At 55.1% G+C, this 16,359-nt stretch overlaps 2 protein-coding genes across 2 annotated transcripts; one reads left to right on the top strand and one right to left on the bottom strand.

Moving 5' to 3' along the window:
* The first annotated feature begins 2,077 nt into the window (after window positions 1-2,077).
* On the top strand, window positions 2,078-16,314 carry P4HTM (prolyl 4-hydroxylase, transmembrane). The gene is made up of 9 exons (XM_025916461.2): window positions 2,078-2,439; window positions 2,642-2,723; window positions 10,714-10,904; window positions 11,779-11,875; window positions 13,295-13,457; window positions 14,026-14,211; window positions 14,932-15,022; window positions 15,228-15,351; window positions 15,870-16,314. The coding sequence occupies exons 1-9, from the start codon at window positions 2,110-2,112 to the stop codon at window positions 16,088-16,090; spliced, it is 1,485 nt and encodes a 494-aa protein (XP_025772246.1). The 5' UTR covers window positions 2,078-2,109; the 3' UTR covers window positions 16,091-16,314.
* LOC147583610 (secreted frizzled-related protein 5-like) lies at window positions 6,003-7,980 on the bottom strand. The gene is made up of 3 exons (XM_086698266.1): window positions 7,627-7,980; window positions 7,296-7,382; window positions 6,003-6,960 (listed from the first exon to the last, which is right to left on the bottom strand). Exons 1-3 carry the CDS (start codon window positions 7,928-7,930, stop codon window positions 6,644-6,646), a joined length of 708 nt encoding a protein of 235 aa, XP_086554392.1. The 5' UTR covers window positions 7,931-7,980; the 3' UTR covers window positions 6,003-6,643.
* Window positions 16,315-16,359: the final 45 nt, after the last annotated feature.

Here is a 16,359-nt window from a genome sequence, read left to right as displayed (position 1 = left end):
CAGTATGAAGATTTTGAGGTGATCTAATTATAGATATTAAAAGGCTAAAGAGGAAATGGTCTCAACGTTCATTCATGGGTACCAGAAAATAATGACATCCTTGGTAAAACTGTGACTCGGTTGTTGTTTTTCACATTAAAGAATTTAGAAGATTAATACAATTGGGGGGAAATTTTGTTTTCAATTGTTCTGTGTACGTGGAAGTTGAGAGACTTCCTGGAGTCCAGACCTAACTGGAGTAAAGACAAGCTGCAGGAAATCTGGACACTTTGAAGTTGGTAATAGAGTTTTCTTCCTTTTGAATCAGAAACATTTCTTTTGTGACCATTCTAGTATTTATTTACTTATTTTTAGAATTCGTTTCAGGGAGCAGGGCCAGGCCCTCACTGCCTCTGTCTTCACCTCCATGCACAGGGAGTCCAGGCTTGCCTGGTTACCCACAGAACTGTCAGTTCCCACTCCATCTGGAACGGGATGCTTGACCAGTGGTGGTGTTTGGTCAGCATCCCAACTTTGGCTGAGCCATTGAGCCGTAACAGTTCCATTACCACCTGGCCCTCTTCCCCTCTTAGAAATGTCCAGAATGTCTCCTTTGGTTGAGCAGTGTTTCTCTGTAGTATCCTAAGGAGATTGACAAAATGGTCCCTGAGGGTGGCTGGACGAGATGCACCCATGTGCTTGAGCACTGGTGAAACCTTCTGTTGTGTGTAAAATCTCTGAGAGAAAGAGGTGGCCACTCAAGCCCCCAGCCCGCTCTACTGGAGAGACCAGAAAATGCAGACTCCACTTTTCTAGAAGGAAATAGGGAGAGGGGGTGTATTAACAGAGTAGAGAGAAGCCACTAGTGGGACTTGCCTCAGTGGTGTTGCTCTTGTCTGCATGTCGGCTTCTGTTCTGGGGCATGTGCATCTCTGCCTGAGAATAACCCAGTCCTAGAAGAGCAGGGAACATGAAAATGCCTAGGCTTTGGCACTTGGGCACTGATATGTCCTCCCACCTCTATACCTGGTGATAATCTGAGTTTAATCTTCCTCTGAGGTGATGGTGTCTCAATTATACAAAAGTCCCTTTCTCCCTCTTCACCTGTGCCAGGTTTGAGGCAAGGAATGTTCCTGTGCACCTGAGTACCTGCTTGCATTGCTGCACGTTACTTACTGTTCAGGGTTTGAGCTTCCTGGTGTCAAGACTTCTTCAGAAGCCCTCTCTGACTACTCCAGACCAGATGCCACAGTCTACGCGTGTATGTGGCATCAAGCAGCTTTTTTTTTTTTAAGTTAATTTATTTACAGAAAGAGGGTGCACGCGTGGGGGAGGGGCAGAGAGAATCCCAAGCAGGCTCCCTGTCAGGGCAGAGCCCAATGCAGGGCTCCATGCAATCCCACCAATCATGAGATCATGACCTGAGCCGAAATCGGGAGTCAGCCGCTTAACCCACTGAGCCACCTAGGCACCCCATCATCAGGCAGCTTCTTAAGCCCTTACTGCTGTGTTTCTGTGTGAGGTCCAGACTGACAGAGTGGACCTCCAAGGCGTTCTTGGCCTCCTACGCTGGCGAGCATCAGTGCCTAAATCTGTGGATCCTACGCCATCACATGCGCAGTCATCGGCCTCCTTGGCGCCCCCAAACCGCCGCATTATTGAGTCATCTTTTGGCACCGTCTCCTCGCTGCCACCCTACTCCCCGGAATGAGAAAACGCAGACCATACATTTCCAGAAAGAGGGAAGCGCATCTTAACCAGGGGACGGAGAAACTTCTAACGGGGTTTCCTTTAACAGTGCTGCTCTTGTCCGCATCTCCATTGGGAGTGGGGGGCGATCGGCTTCTACCCTGGGAAGTGATTATCTCCTCCTGACGATAATCCAGCCCAGGAAGAGAAACTCCCAGGTGGGCCGGGTCCAGGGCGCAAAGGAGACCGAGCACGGCTCAGGGAGAAATAGGGCGGCGCGGGGGCGGGCGGGGGCTGTTATGGCTGGCGCAGCATCCCAGGGCACCGTCTCCTAGAGACCGCGGCGCGCGCGGGCTCCGCGGCGGTTGTCCGGGCGACGGCGCTGCACGGCGCGGGCATCCCCGCGGCCCCTCCTCTGGACGTGCGCGCGACCTGGGCGCCATGGCGGCGGCGGCGGCCCCGAGGCCAGAGGCCGCGAGTCCGAAGTGGGCACCGCCTGAACGCGAGCGGGCCGGGGCCGCGGCCGGGCTGGACGACTGCGAGGACGCACCGGTCCGGCCGCTGTGCAAGCCCCGCGGCATCTGCTCGCGCGCCTACTTCCTGGTGCTGATGGTGTTCGTGCACCTGTACCTGGGCAACGTGCTGGCGCTGCTGCTCTTCGTGCACTACAGCAACGGCGACGAGAGCAGCGACCCCGGGCCCCAGCGCCGCTCCCAGGGCCCCGGGCCCGCGCCAACCCTGGGTCCCCTCACCCGGCTGGAGGGCATCAAGGTGAGGACCCCCGCCTCGCTACGCTCCAGGCCCTGCACGGCCGAGCCCGTGACAGCCGCCGCCCAGCCCACGACCTCCACGTTGCTCCCTGCGTCTGCCCCGCGCGAACCCCGCTCGTCGCGCACGGGGCCCCGGGCGCCTGTACTTTCCTCGGGCGTTGCGGCCTGGGGCCCTAGCTGCCCGCAGTGCCCCTTTCCCTTAGGTGGGGCACGAACGTAAAGTCCAGCTGGTCGCGGACAGGGATCACCTCATCCGAACACTCAGCCTCAAGCCGCTGCTCTTTGGTAAGTTCGCCGGGCGCTCCTGGGAAGGGCCAGGGGCTGCGGTTTGGGGGTGCCTGGAGGCTTGTTTTGACCACGTGACTTCTGTTTTGAAAATGGCTGCTTCAGAGTAGCTCTTTTTCCACCCAAAGGTTTCCCAAAGTGCAGTACCCGCCCCCACCTCCATAATAGGGTTGTACAGGGTGACCTTTCCACACTCCCCTCTCTGACCCTTACTCTACAGCTGATCCTTCCATCACAGGGCTGGGCAATGTGACCCTGAGGCCATTGTCTAAACATTTCATTGAAACTGTCTTTGGACACTCCCTGCCATCGTTAATTCTGTCATATTCTAGAATGGGGGAGCGTGGGAGAGACTAATAACCAGGTCCTAGCTGATCTCAGGGCCTCTGAGGAAGACTCTCACTCCCAAAGTGGGCCCTGTGGGCTGATGAAAAGCACTCTGTCCAATGTGAATGTCAGTGCCCCCAAACCTGCCCCCCTGGACCACCAGCCTTAGCTACCAGCACCTTGGGGTTCTTAGGATGGAGTTGTAGGCAAAACCTTCCAGGGTGGCCTCATTTGGAAGCAGCATCATAAGCTCACATTTTCTGAGCTCTGATTATGTGCTAGGCTTCATGTGACCGTTTCATTTCATTCTTACACCCCCTCCGTGAGATGAGTGTGGATCCCACCCTCAGGTTACTGGGTGAGAAAGTGAAGCACAGAGAGCTGTGGTTGCTTGGTCAGGCTCATACAGCTAGTTCAGGGATGAAGCTAGGATTAGAACCCAGGCAGCCTGTCTCCAGGGCCTGTACTCTAAAGCCAACATTCTGGCTGAGAAGATTCAGAAGTCCTTCAAAGACCACCAGTGTCAACAAGGTGGGGTTCCCCAGAACCATGACCTTGCCCAGGATAGGTTTGCCCACCCAACCCTAGGTACTCAGTCTCAGTGACACACTTACTGCAGACTTGGGGCCATTCCTGCCTGCTGTGGGATGGTGTGGGTAAGGGGCTTTAAGAAGGGGGCTGGGGACCAAAGCAGAGCATCTGAGCACATGCCATTACCCCTGGGGCAGAGGGCCCTAGTTGAGAATTATACTTAGGCCTATGAGAATGATTTCACATGCATGCTGTGTGAGGGGAAATAGGTAATGCTGGTCCTATTCTGGGAAGGACCCTAGAAGGTTGTTACTGTTATTATTACTACTGCATAACCGATGAAGTCTATGCCAAACACTATTTGAAGGCTGAGAACACAGCATTGAACAAAATAGGAGGAAAACAACAACAACAACAACACACATCTGAAGCTGACATTTGAAAAAGAAGACAGTAAATAAGCAAGTATATATGGCGTGTCAGATGGTGATACACGACTGCAGACAAATAAGGCAGAATTTCAACTGGGGTTGAATGAAACTCTTAATACAGGCCAAGGAGGCCAAGGTAGGCTTCCCTGCAGACTTGTAGGAGCTGTGGGATCAAGGCAGGTGGCTGTCAGGAAAAGGTGATCCGGGCAAAGGGAACAACACTCACCCTTTTACTGCTACACTGCCATGAACAGACACGTCTGAAGGGGTTGTACTGTCTCCCGTCAGCCTTCTTGGGACATGTAGACACTTAATTCAGATGAGCCATGAGGCCGTAACCGTACCCCTCACCCCCTAACATGCAGCTGTTGCATCAAAGCCTTACAAAGCTGAGAATGAGAAACCCAAACCCCATAAATTGCAGGAAGCAGGAGAGATGTGACAAAAGGTCAACTGGTTCTGGTTAAGCCATCCGATGGGTCTGTGTATCCGCAAATCACAAAGGGCTGTGGCCCCCATTTTCTCCCAAACTCTTACATTGCCTTTGAGTCCGCTGGTGGACAGTGTCCCAGGTTTTACCCTGAGGCTTGCTCCTTGGTGAAACGAGGTGAGCCACATGAAGAAGAGATTAGTGATTACAGGAAGTCCACTTGTGAGGCAGGAAAAGCACAGGGGAAAGGGTGTGAGAGGAGGGGGAGTTCCTGAATGCATGGTGTTGGATGAACCCAGAGAATGAAGCCTCATCTCAAGGAGGAGTGTCTGTCTTCTGTGCCTGTTTAGTCATCTACTGTCATCCTAAAAAGGCAGGAGGGCCTAAGGAGAATGGGCCTGCTGGGTTCTGTCACCTCTGCCCTGCTGCTCTTGGCTCCAGACCTGTGACCTTCAACCTCAGGGACCCAAGATGTCAGGGTTCAAGGGGTGGGTGTTCATAATGTAAGCTGGGGCAAGGGGGTTGGGTTCTGTCTCAGGGTGCCTCCACCTGCATGGGAGGGAGCCCCACCATTTCATGGGGAAGACCCCATGCAACCACCAGTCTCTCCCTTTGGGAGACATTTCCTGTTTCCCACCTTTATCCCTAGAGACATGGGGCAAGCAGGACCTGGCCACAAAGGCCCCACCCTGAGTTCTTGCCGTAATACCTACTTGACTGTGGTAGGCATTTTGCAAAGATTTGGACCACTGGAAGTCAGCTGAGGACTTCATCCTGTTCTGTTCAGAAGGGAGGTGTCCCAGTTTTGAGTCATTGTCATCTCTCTGGGGACACTGCCTTCTTTTATGTGGCTCACTTATCCTTCCATCCCACCCCACCCTCATTCTGTGTTTGAACAGATAGATCTTACCACCCCCTTCCTTAAAAGTCTCCAAGATTCCCACTTCACTTCTAAGTTTCATTTGGTACCCTCATCTTCTGCTGCCCCCTCACTCACTCACTGCTGTCCCCAAGCTCATGCTGCCTTGGGGTCTTTGTGCTATGCTCACTACCAGAAGGCTCACATCTAGCTCTTCCCACAAAGAGGATGGCTTCAGCTCCATTGGGCCTCTACACATACATCCCCTCCTCAGATACCTCCCTTGACCTCAAACTGGTCTTAAGAGGTTTTGAGATGCTCTTACATCAGCCTGCTTGGTTTTCTTCTCAGCACTTGGCATCATTGGACACTATTTTCTGTATTTATTTGTCATTTTCATGCCTCTGCCCCTAAAGATGAGCTGCATGCAGAGGAGGCCTGATTTGTGCTGGCTGTGTAGCCAGGAGCCAGAGTCGTGTCTATTGCTGGTCCTTATTGGCTGGCTGGAGGGATTTACTGGGCACTCAGCCAGACCAGCACCTATCTGCTTGCTTGGAGTGACTTCCCACCACCCTGGCAGGTGCCCCCTGATTCGGCACTTCCTTCAAGAGCAGCAGGGGGCACTTTCAGAAGGCCAGCAAGAGCTTTAGCCCATTTTCTTACTATTTAAGGTAAATGAGTAACTTAACACCAGTACACAAAACAATTTATCTTAAAACCATGACTGCTTTATCATAGGATTTCCAAGTCAGTTCAGGAAAACAATTAGGCAGTTACTTAAGACCACTGTGTTCTTGACAAACACTGGAGGCCCAGAAATAGGGGAAGAACTTTGTGTGTGCATATAAGTTCAGATTTGTAAGCAGCTTAATACAATTTTCTGCATGGACCTCTCTCCACCCCCTGTGCTTTTGCATGGGCCTACAGCTTGAGGCAGTCTGTGTGTGGCTTGACAAGTAGCATCCTGCCCAGAATGAGCAAAGCCTGAGGCTTTGCACCTGCCCTGAAATAGATTGGGCTGCTGGGGCTTGTGGGCATTAGCCAGGCTGTCATCCCAGGCCTGGGACAGAAAGGTGGTCTTGCCTACCCAGCACACACAGCTGCCAGGGAGCCAGCCTCCTTCATGTCTGGGCAGAGCACTATAGCTCAGGAAGGGTCCCTTTAGCGTTGATCACAGAAGGGTTTATGCCCTGCTTGGGCTGTTCCTGGGGCTGGTCTATAAGTATCCATGAAGGGCAGCAGATAGAGGGTTTTATGTATGTCCAGCCAGGGCGGGACATGGTTTGTATGGCTGCTGCTGAGGCTGTGGCTACAAAGTCCCAGACTCTTCCTGCATTAACTCCTATTCTGGGCACTGGTGATGGTGCCACCTGCGCACCGCCAACTGCAGATTTCTGTGACCTTGGCTCCAGGCGTAGGCTGTGGTTACCAGCAATCGATGGCCCTGCACCTCCCCGCTTAGCATGTAGGTCTCAGCATGCCTTCCTCGCAAGAGGTTGTGCATGCATGTGGCATCCAGCTGCAGCCAGTGATGCAGAATAGGTGCCAGTTCCACAGCAGGCAGTGGGCCTGCCTTCAGCACCTCTAGCCCGCAGTCCAGGTTGCAGTCTGAGAGGCCAAAGGACGAGCCGTTGCATCGGGAGAGCCTGACCTTCACTGCTGAATGGGACCAGAGGAGTGGGGTGATGTGCAGGGCTTCTAAGAATAACCCCCCACTCCCCACCGCCTGGTGACCCACACCCTCTTGTGATGCTCTACCCTTAATCAGGATCCTAGGGAAGGGCTGAAGTCCTGGCGGCCACTCTCCTAAGCAGATTTGTTTGGTGTGTTGTTTTAGCAATGCCAAGCTTATTAAAGGCATTTATTTTGTAGCTTTAACCAGGTATAGCATTTAAGTGTCCCCTCTTTTCATCTGTCTTACCCAAGCTGGGAGCTGGGATGGAGGCACTTGTAAGGTGGGTGTAAGGAGTACTGGACGCTAGGGATGGGCTCACCAAAGTCGCTGGCACAGAGCGCTTCCAGAACCTCGTTGGATGAGCGGGCGTCCTGCAACTCGCAGTCCCTGCAGCTGGCGCGCGGCACTGGGGGGAGGGGGGGAGGGGCCGAGTGAGGCTCCGCCAGCCGAGAGTGGGGGAAGGGCCGTCAGCGCGGGCTGGGGGATCCCTCCCATGGGTCCCTCGATCTTCACCCTTTCTGAGACCTGCTGCTGTGGCCAGTCCCTGTCTTCCCTACCAGAGAGACCCGTGTACCTGGCCCTGCGGGGAGCGGCTTAGAAGGGTGGGGCGCTGCCCGTGGACATGGCCTGGGGGCCGCGCGGGGACTCACGTGGGCGGCCCAGGCGGGAGCCTACGGAGACAGCCGCGACGCAGAGGCTGTGCCCGGCGGGGAAGCGGCCGCAATGCAGGATGGCGGGCCAGGGGTAGCCGTAGCAGGCCATGATGGGCGCACAGCTGGCCTGCAGGGCCTCACACAGGCTGCGGCACGGGTAGATGAGCCTGCGGAGGTGGGGGGAGGGGAAGTATCGGGTGGCCGGGCGCTCAGGACTTCCTGGCCCCTGGGCTGGAGCTCCTGTCCCGTCCCAGTGCAGAGGTACAGCCAGTGACTCCACGGTTGCTGGGCAACGACACATGGTCACCTGGCAACAGCCCTCAGCCCCGCAACCTCTTCCCAGCGTTTAGGTCTTACATTCCCCACCGTCCTCGCGTGGTGCTCGCGTGGCTCGGGCCACTATCCCGCTTTCCAGCGCACCCCGCCCCCCTCCAGCCATGGCGGAAGTCCACTGCCGGGGAGAGGGTTGTATGCGAAGGACCCTGCACTCGGGGCCTTCACTCCCCCATTTCGGAGGGAGAAAGCAGAGCCCTCCCTCTTGTCCTGAAAGGCCTGCAGGAGACTGCTGCTTCTGGTCGAGGCTAGGGTTGGCAAAGAGCGGAGGCCTGATCATTGGATTCTGAAAGAGCTCATTCTTGCTGCTACTGGCGTGGTCACCCTGAGGCTCTGGGAAGGTCCCTCACTCTGCAAAGAAGGAACTGAGGGAGCCGTTCACGGGATAGGTTAGGCTGGGGAAGAGGAATCAGCCTTGCCATCTCTGGACTCTGGGAGAAAAGGCCCCCAGATGAGATGTGGCTCCGTCTCTTGCTGGGATCTCTTGGGCAGAGTTTCCACGCCCACTGGAGAGGGGCTTCTGCCCCGCCCCCCAGCCAAAAACAGCCTACCCACTTGTCATACCTTGTTGATGTTCAAGAGCCCTTGAGGATTCATGGGTCCAGAGGTGCTCACCATCGATGGTCCCTTACCTATGTCTCCTCTGTCCCATAGGCACCTGCTCCCCTGTGCCAGGAACACCCTGACAAAACAATCCTTCATCTTCATTTCCCTCCCCACCCCTACCAGCACCTAGCATGGATAGGTATACAGCAGTGGTTAGTGAACAGACCCTGGCAGAGGAAAGGCCCCCACCCACCCTCACCTAGGAGCCCCTGCCCTACCTGTCAAGGCACACAGGGGCAAAAAGGGAGCAGAGGAAGAGGCGGGCATCAGGGTGGCACTCCCTGGCCAGCAGGGGCAACCAGCTGACTGACTGCTGGACAGCCTCAGTTGCCGTGTCATGATCCAGCAAGTTGGGCAGCTGCATCTCTGTGTAGCCAATGTCCTGTCACAGCGCCATGGCTTGGGGAATAGGCATGCACCGTGTGGGGACCCAGGGAGCCCCTACCCCACTGTTACCCACAGCACCACCAGTGCCACAAACAGCCACGGCCTTTGATCCATCACCTGCTCTGTCTGCCTTGGTCTCAATGAGTTGAGGTTGAGGGCTTTATAGGGCTGCACGCACACCCCAGGAGGCAGTGTTTGTGCAGCCTCCTAGGTGCTGGGACCCATCTGCTTAGGCCCCAGTGTGCTGGCCTAAGCCATTTGCATTTGATTAGCACACTGCAGGGGACTGTAGAGGTTGGTGGCATCTCCTTTGGGTCTACGGATTACCAGCACTTAATAAACTGAAGAAACCTGGGCCTGTGTTTTCTTTTCTTTTTCTGGTTTACTTTTCTTGTTTGTTTATTGTTTAAACTATCAGGAGGTGACTGTTGACTAGCAGTTTGGTGTCATCCATTGTCCAGTGCTACCCCTGCCTCCCCCAGTGGATGGCTCATACCCTTTCTGGGTTTACTGGGTTGAGGGGTCAAGCAGGCCAGAGTGGGGGGCCTTTGTCCTGCCTTTAGCGTCATCACATTTGGGTAACCTACCATGGAAGCTGAATGTGGTTGTGAGCATGGACTTTGGAGTGCAACAGCCTGGGTGGCCCTGAGCAAGTTGCTGATGTCTCTGTACTTGCCGTGAGTCATGAATAGGAAGGCAAACTGATGGGGCCCTTTTTTCTAGGATGAGTATAGGGATTAAGGAGTTGACGATGTGATTAGGACAGGGTACAGAGTCTATACCACCTAAATGTGATCTGCTGTGATAACCACTAAAAATCATTTTAGTCCTGGCTCTGAGCAGTCATTTTCCTTCCTCTTGGCAATGACCGGAACTTCATGCTGGGAGTGTAACCCAAAGAAGTGGTAGACCACGCTGCAGTCCTGAGGGGTCACTGTGATGGTGTGGCCCTGCCTCCACCTCTCGGTGGCCTCTTGGTCCCCATCTAAGGAAGTCTTCTTTCCCAGGAATGAGGGAATGTAGCTCCTAAAAGTGCGTGGGGACATTGGGGTGTGGGACCCCCAGGTGTGAGGCTCACTTTCCAGCTCATCCAAGCTGCTTGTGAGGCTGGTGTGGTGGCATCCAGCCAGGCCTGACTGGCTTTTACTCGGTCTTAGAGGCATGACATTCAGTGTACACTTGTTCCCAAAGCAAAGGACACCCAGAACGTCTTCCCAGAGCATCTGTCAAAGACCCACCACCACCACTGATGTGCCAGCACTGGGCATCTCAGCCCTGGGCAGAAGACTTGTGCGGAATAGAGGGCAAGGACTGGCCTACAGCACTGAATGTTTTACGCTTTGTTTTTATTTGAACAATTCTGAAAAGCAAAATTGAAAGCAAAACCCAGCCACCATCATCCACTTTTAAATATATACCAAATAAGAAGTGGAGGTCAACCCTCTGGCCTTCAGTCCCACTGCAAGGTACGGGTTAGTCCCTATCCAGCTTAGCTCTGGCGAGCTTTCCAAGACTCCTCTGGGACGTGTGTTCTCTCAGCATCAAAGAAAGAAGCCCCACGTTCCAAATGCTGGCCAACCTTTGCAAGACAACTCAATCTTGGGGTCGGAGTCCAGAGTAGAGGTAAAGGGGTGTGTGAGGTCCTGACATGGTGACCACCAGGGGACAGAGAGTACCCTAGAAACTCTGCAGAGAAGGTACTGGTTGCATCACTGCCTGGGCTCAGCCCTCGGCTTCACCCACCTCCTCTCCTGGCAGAAATCCCTGGCTTCCTGAGTGATGAAGAGTGTCGGCTCATCATCCACCTGGCCCAGATGAAGGGGCTACAGCGCAGCCAGATTCTGCCCACTGAAGAATACGAGGAGGCAATGGGCACAATGCAGGTCAGCCAGCTGGACCTCTTCCGGCTGTTGGACCAGAACCATGACGGTCGCCTGCAGCTCCGCGAGGTTGGGATCCTGGGGTCTGGAATAGACACAGGGTGGGAGCGCCCTGAATTGTCTTTCTGGTGGCCTGCTCAGCCCTGGCCCTGAGAGTCAGGTGCCACCTCAGATCAGCTTGGGCATGCTCAGTTCCAGAGGCCCCCTCCTTCCCTGGAGAGCCCCTGGCTGCCCTGGGAACCCCAGAAGATGGCAGGAGAACCCCCCTGGGGGTGATGACATTTATTGCCACAGTTCCTGGGTGGTGCACCATCTGTGATCTGGATTCCTTGCTGCCACGGCTGGGGTCCCCACAAAACCCATGGTGGAGGGGTGGCAGCTCTGAGGTAGCCAGAAGTCTGCATCTCTCTTTTACATGCCCCTCACTCACACCAGGCTTCTGACAGGTCTTGGCAGGGTATGTGGTCCCTTGCCTATACAGAGAATGCCTCACTGAGCCTGGGCTTCTTTGACGAGCTTAGTGGTCATGCTGTGCCAGCCCTCCCCTTGGTGTCTGTTCTCTGTTTGCACTCAGGCTTTGGCCTCCCCACCTCACCTTGGGTATCTGAGTGGGATACAGTGCTGTCTTTCACTCTGCACCCAACCCACTGACGGTGCTCCCCATGGAGGCCACAGTCCCAACAGGGCCAGGAATGCCTATGGCCTGCAGGCCTCTTAACTATCTCCCTGGCCTCCTCCCCAGATGCCTGTGGGCCTTTCTGCCTACCATCCCTTCAGCTCAGGGACCTCAGGCTCTGTCCTGTGTCCTCACCCATACCCCATCACCTGAACCCTTAACCTTTACAGCAAGAACTGGGTGACTGTCTATGCTCTGGGGGCCTGTCTATGCTCTGGGGGCCCCATCATTGGGGCCACTCCACTGAGGGACCATCTTGTGCTTTAGGTCCTGGCCCAGACTCGCCTGGGAAATGGACGGTGGATGACTCCAGAGAACATTCAGGAGATGTACTCTGCGATCAAGGCTGACCCTGATGGTGATGGTGAGCCCATACCTCGCCACAGTTCTGTCTCTGTGAGCCTCCTGCCCCCACAGCCAGGTGGCCTCTATACCCACCTTCTAGAGTAGCCAGAGATGATGAGGCAAGGATCCAGCCTTGCCCTCACTCCTGGGCTGGGTCATCCCACTCCTCTTGATGACAGTCTAGAGGGACATTCTTGGAGGCCATTTTGACCTCAATAGGCAGAGACTGGGGTACAGGAGGGGGCTTGCTTGGCTGGCAGAGGGCAGAGTGGGCACAGCAGGAACAGGGCAGTGAGACCAGCTTGAGCTTGGCTGTTCACCCTGCTCCATCTTCCTCTTTTCAGCCAAGCATGAGGTCTTCCCCAGAAGCCACCCTCTCTGGTCTGAGATCTTGCTTGCTTTCCTCTTGCCTGCCTAGAGTCATGCTAACTTCTGGGGGTGGATGGTTTGGGTAGGGGAGCTGTCATACAAGTGCGCCACCCCCTCTTTGGTAATAATCCTCAGGATATTTCTGAGGTGTAGTCATCATTCACATGCCCAAGTTCTGGACAGAATGGGGAAGATACAACAGTGAAACAGGACTTGGAAGAATGGCCCTGTGGCTGGTGAACCCAGAGTGAAGGATCTGGCCAAGACCTGTGGCTGGAGGGGCACCATGATGCTACCATCCCTATGTACAGAGCCGGTAACAGGCCCACAGGCCTTAAGTGTTCCTCACCCTCAGAGATATCTGGGTCAAACAGTAGAAGGTTTCTTTCTTGGGTTAGCCAGGATTACATGGAGCAGACATCAGCTACTCTTCCAGAACCCCCAAAGGGTGGATTTCCTGTTTCGTGGGTTGGACAGGAACAGGGAAAGAGTGTTCTTACTTGGGAGAGTGGCCTGGCTTTCTTTGTTGAGGTAGACTGGTAACCCAGCAGACAGGACTGGCCAGATAGATATCTTCCACTCAGGATGGGACCTGAGGTCATAAGGGAACTCCTGGGGACCAGCCCCAGCTTAAACCCTACAGCGTGGAAGGCCCTGGACAGAACCCAGCACTGACTGCTGTCTTTCTTCACCCTCTACAGGACCAGAGGGTAGCCACCATGTGCTTTAGAGCCACGCTGGAGGCCAGCCAAGGGCAGTGCTTGGCCTCAGGTCCTGGCCATATGGTTCACGCTTCCTTTGACCACCCTGCTGTGGCCAATCTAGTAGGGGTTAGGTCCTTTGGGGGACCAAATCAGGGTTTGATTTGGAACTGAGGAAATGAATTTCCCTAGGTCTTTCTATAGGGCCTGATGTGACAGAAGGTTCATCTTACCCAAGAGTCCAGGTTGGGGGACAGGTACACATGGTCCCCCAGTGCCTGAGGCCAGGGGTAGGTAGGATGGTAAAGCCTGCCACTGTGGCTTCCTCACATGGGCTTGGGGGGCATGATGGTGGGTGCCCTGTGCAGGAGTGCTGAGCCTGCAGGAGTTCGCTGACATGGACCTTCGAGACTTCCACAAGTACATGAGGAGCCACAAGGCAGCATCCAGTGAGCTGGTGCGGAACAGCCACCACACGTGGCTCTACCAGGGTGAAGGTGCCCACCACGTCATGCGCTCCATCCGCCAGAGGTGAGCCCTGGAGCAGGAGAAAGCCATGTGGGGCCCTCACAGAAGTCCTTGGCTGGGGCCTAGAGGACAGACTTGATTAGCCAACTCAGGATTAAGTTCTATTCATTAGACCAGGATTGGGACCCATTAAAAAGGCAATTAACAAAGGCAAATTAGCCCTAATTGTGGGCAAACAATAGACATTTGGGATTAGAGATAGATTGGAATATTTGTTTTTTGCTAATTAGAAAAATGACTTCTTATCTCCGTCTACGGGACCCCCTGCCCCTGAGCAGCCAGGGGTTTTAGATAAGGAACCTCCTTCCTGGAGGGAGTGACCCCACACACACACACCCCCGCCCCGCAACTTAGTGGAAATCTCATCTTTCTCACCCAGCGAGGTCTCTGGCATCCAGGGAGAAGGGTTCATGGGTAACCCCTTCCTGCTTTTACAGGGCCAGTCTAGGGTGGCCTAAGGGGCTTCCAGGGGAGGTGGGCAGGGGCAGAGCTTGTGGCATTCTGGGGGTCCAGCTCCTTCAGGGTGCTGCCTTGCATGAGATTACCCAGCTGAATTCCTACTGCCTACCAGGGTGCTACGCCTCACCCGCCTGTCACCTGAGATCGTGGAGCTCAGCGAGCCGCTGCAGGTTGTACGGTATGGCGAGGGAGGCCACTACCATGCCCATGTGGACAGCGGACCTGTGTACCCAGAGACCATCTGCTCCCATACTAAGTTGGTAGCCAATGAGTCTGTACCATTCGAGACCTCCTGCCGGCAAGTACCTCCCACCTGGGGTGGCCTTCAACTCCCAGACCAGACACTCCCATGACATAAACACAGTTCTGCCCTATGGACATGCCCCCAGGGCCAGGAGAACATGGGAGCATCCTGGTTGAGGATACCCCATCTCTTGCCCTAGTTTGTTTACCAAGTGGCAGGAAAGGGGTGGCCATCTTGTCTCAGTGGCCAGACTAAGGTATGCACAGACACTGAAAAATTTCCCCAGAACTCTGAGGTAAGGGGAAAGGCTGGATTTCTGGCTTTTTTTTTTTTAACCCCTATCCCCTGGCTCTTGATTCTGCCTCCATTGCTGGAGGCCTCAGCTTCTCCCTTTGAAGCTTTGCCCCCTCCTCTGCTAAGGCAGGGAGGCGGGTCTCTTCTCTTCGTGTGGCTGCTCTGGGTCAGCCCCTTGTACTCCCCACCAGCCCTTCTGCATGGTCACGCTGCTTCTGCTAGCCTACCTTTCCCAGCCAGCCACGTAATTTAGCTAAGTGCACCTGTGATCTTGGCCACGCAAAACATTGTGACACACAGAAAGAGATGGTTTGTGGGAGGAGTAACAGGCTAGGGTCTTGGCACTGACCTGCAGTGTTGTCACTGATCCCAGCCTGCCCCTCTGGCCCTTGGGAACCTGGGCAGCTTATCCTGCCCACAGGTAAGCTCCTGGGAGTGCCCACAGCTGGGGACCTGCTCAACGGGCCCCCTGCCTTACAGCTACATGACAGTGCTGTTTTATTTGAACAACGTCACCGGTGGGGGCGAGACTGTCTTCCCTGTAGCAGACAACAGAACCTACGATGAAATGGTAAGGGCCAACCAGGCTGTTAACTCTGGTGGGATGGCAGGTTCTTGGGCAATCACAGTATATAACCTTCCAGACCTGGGATGAGGGGCCCAAGTGAACCCCTGGGCACATCTGACTGGTTTCCCTCTGGCCACTTTCGGCTGCCTGGCCTTGGCTTTTGCCAGTGGGGGCAAGTTTGAAAACCTTACCATCCTGCTGTCCACAGAGTCTGATTCAAGATGACGTTGATCTCCGTGACACTCGGAGGCACTGTGACAAGGGGAACCTGCGGGTCAAGCCCCGGCAGGGCACAGCAGTCTTCTGGTACAACTACCTGCCTGATGGGCAAGGTGAGGGCCTGTGGCCAGGCCAAGCATGCCTTGAAGGAAACTGCCCTTTATCCAGCCCAGACTGCCACCTTGGTGGGATGTTTCTAGCACCCCTACAAATGGTTTTCTGCCCCTAGTGCCTCCCAAAGATCATCCTTAGTGACTTCAGTGGCCTGCACCTGTGCAGCCTCCTAGGTTATCTTGAACCCTGTGATTGATTCCCTGATGCTCCAGCCTTCCGGCTCACTGGGGCTGGGGACACAGGTCTGTCACCAACCCAGGCTGTGGACAGGCCTGGCAGTAAGAAAGCTGGTTTCAGAAGACCAGTGGTATTGTCAAGAAAGAGTATTGTCAAGGTATTAGTTGGAAAGAGATGCTGAGTCCCCAAGGACACCTTGGGGCCAGATTTTACCACCTAAGATGTGTACAGCTGGGCCCACCCTTGTCATGCCCTTGGCCTGTATAAGGTCAAGCTCAGGTTAGCTCGGCCTAGAGTCCCTTCCGTCGCCTCCCTTGCTCACACCATCCACCTCTCCTAGGTTGGGTGGGCGACGTGGATGACTACTCGCTGCATGGGGGCTGCCTGGTCACACGTGGCACTAAGTGGATCGCCAACAACTGGATCAATGTGGACCCCAGCCGGGCGCGGCAGGCGCTATTCCAGCAGGAGATGGCGCGCCTGGCCCGCGAAGGTGGCACTGATGCGCAGCCAGAGTGGGCCCTGGATCGGGCCTACCGCGACGCGCGTGTGGAGCTCTGAGGGGAGTGTTGGCCCCAGCCCCCAGCCACAGGCTGCCCGCCGCCCCAGACGGGGGGGTTGGGGGTGAGACCCGCCTTTCCCCTGTCCAGATGCAGGCCAGAGGCCTGGCTGATGTCTTGCCCCATTCCTGCCTCCAGCCGCGACTAGGGCACAGTTCCTACATTCGTGTTATTTATTGTGTACAGACCCATGCTGCCCCCTAAAATAAAACCACACGGCTTTGAGCCGCTGGGCCCCCGAAGCAGCGGGTCGGGCCGGGGGAGGGGGAG

This window comes from Puma concolor, chromosome A2, assembly GCF_028749965.1.
Source record: "Puma concolor isolate L17-30 chromosome A2, mPumCon1.1.hap2, whole genome shotgun sequence".
NCBI lineage: Eukaryota > Metazoa > Chordata > Mammalia > Carnivora > Felidae > Puma > Puma concolor.
This window is presented reverse-complemented; position numbering and strand designations above follow the sequence as displayed.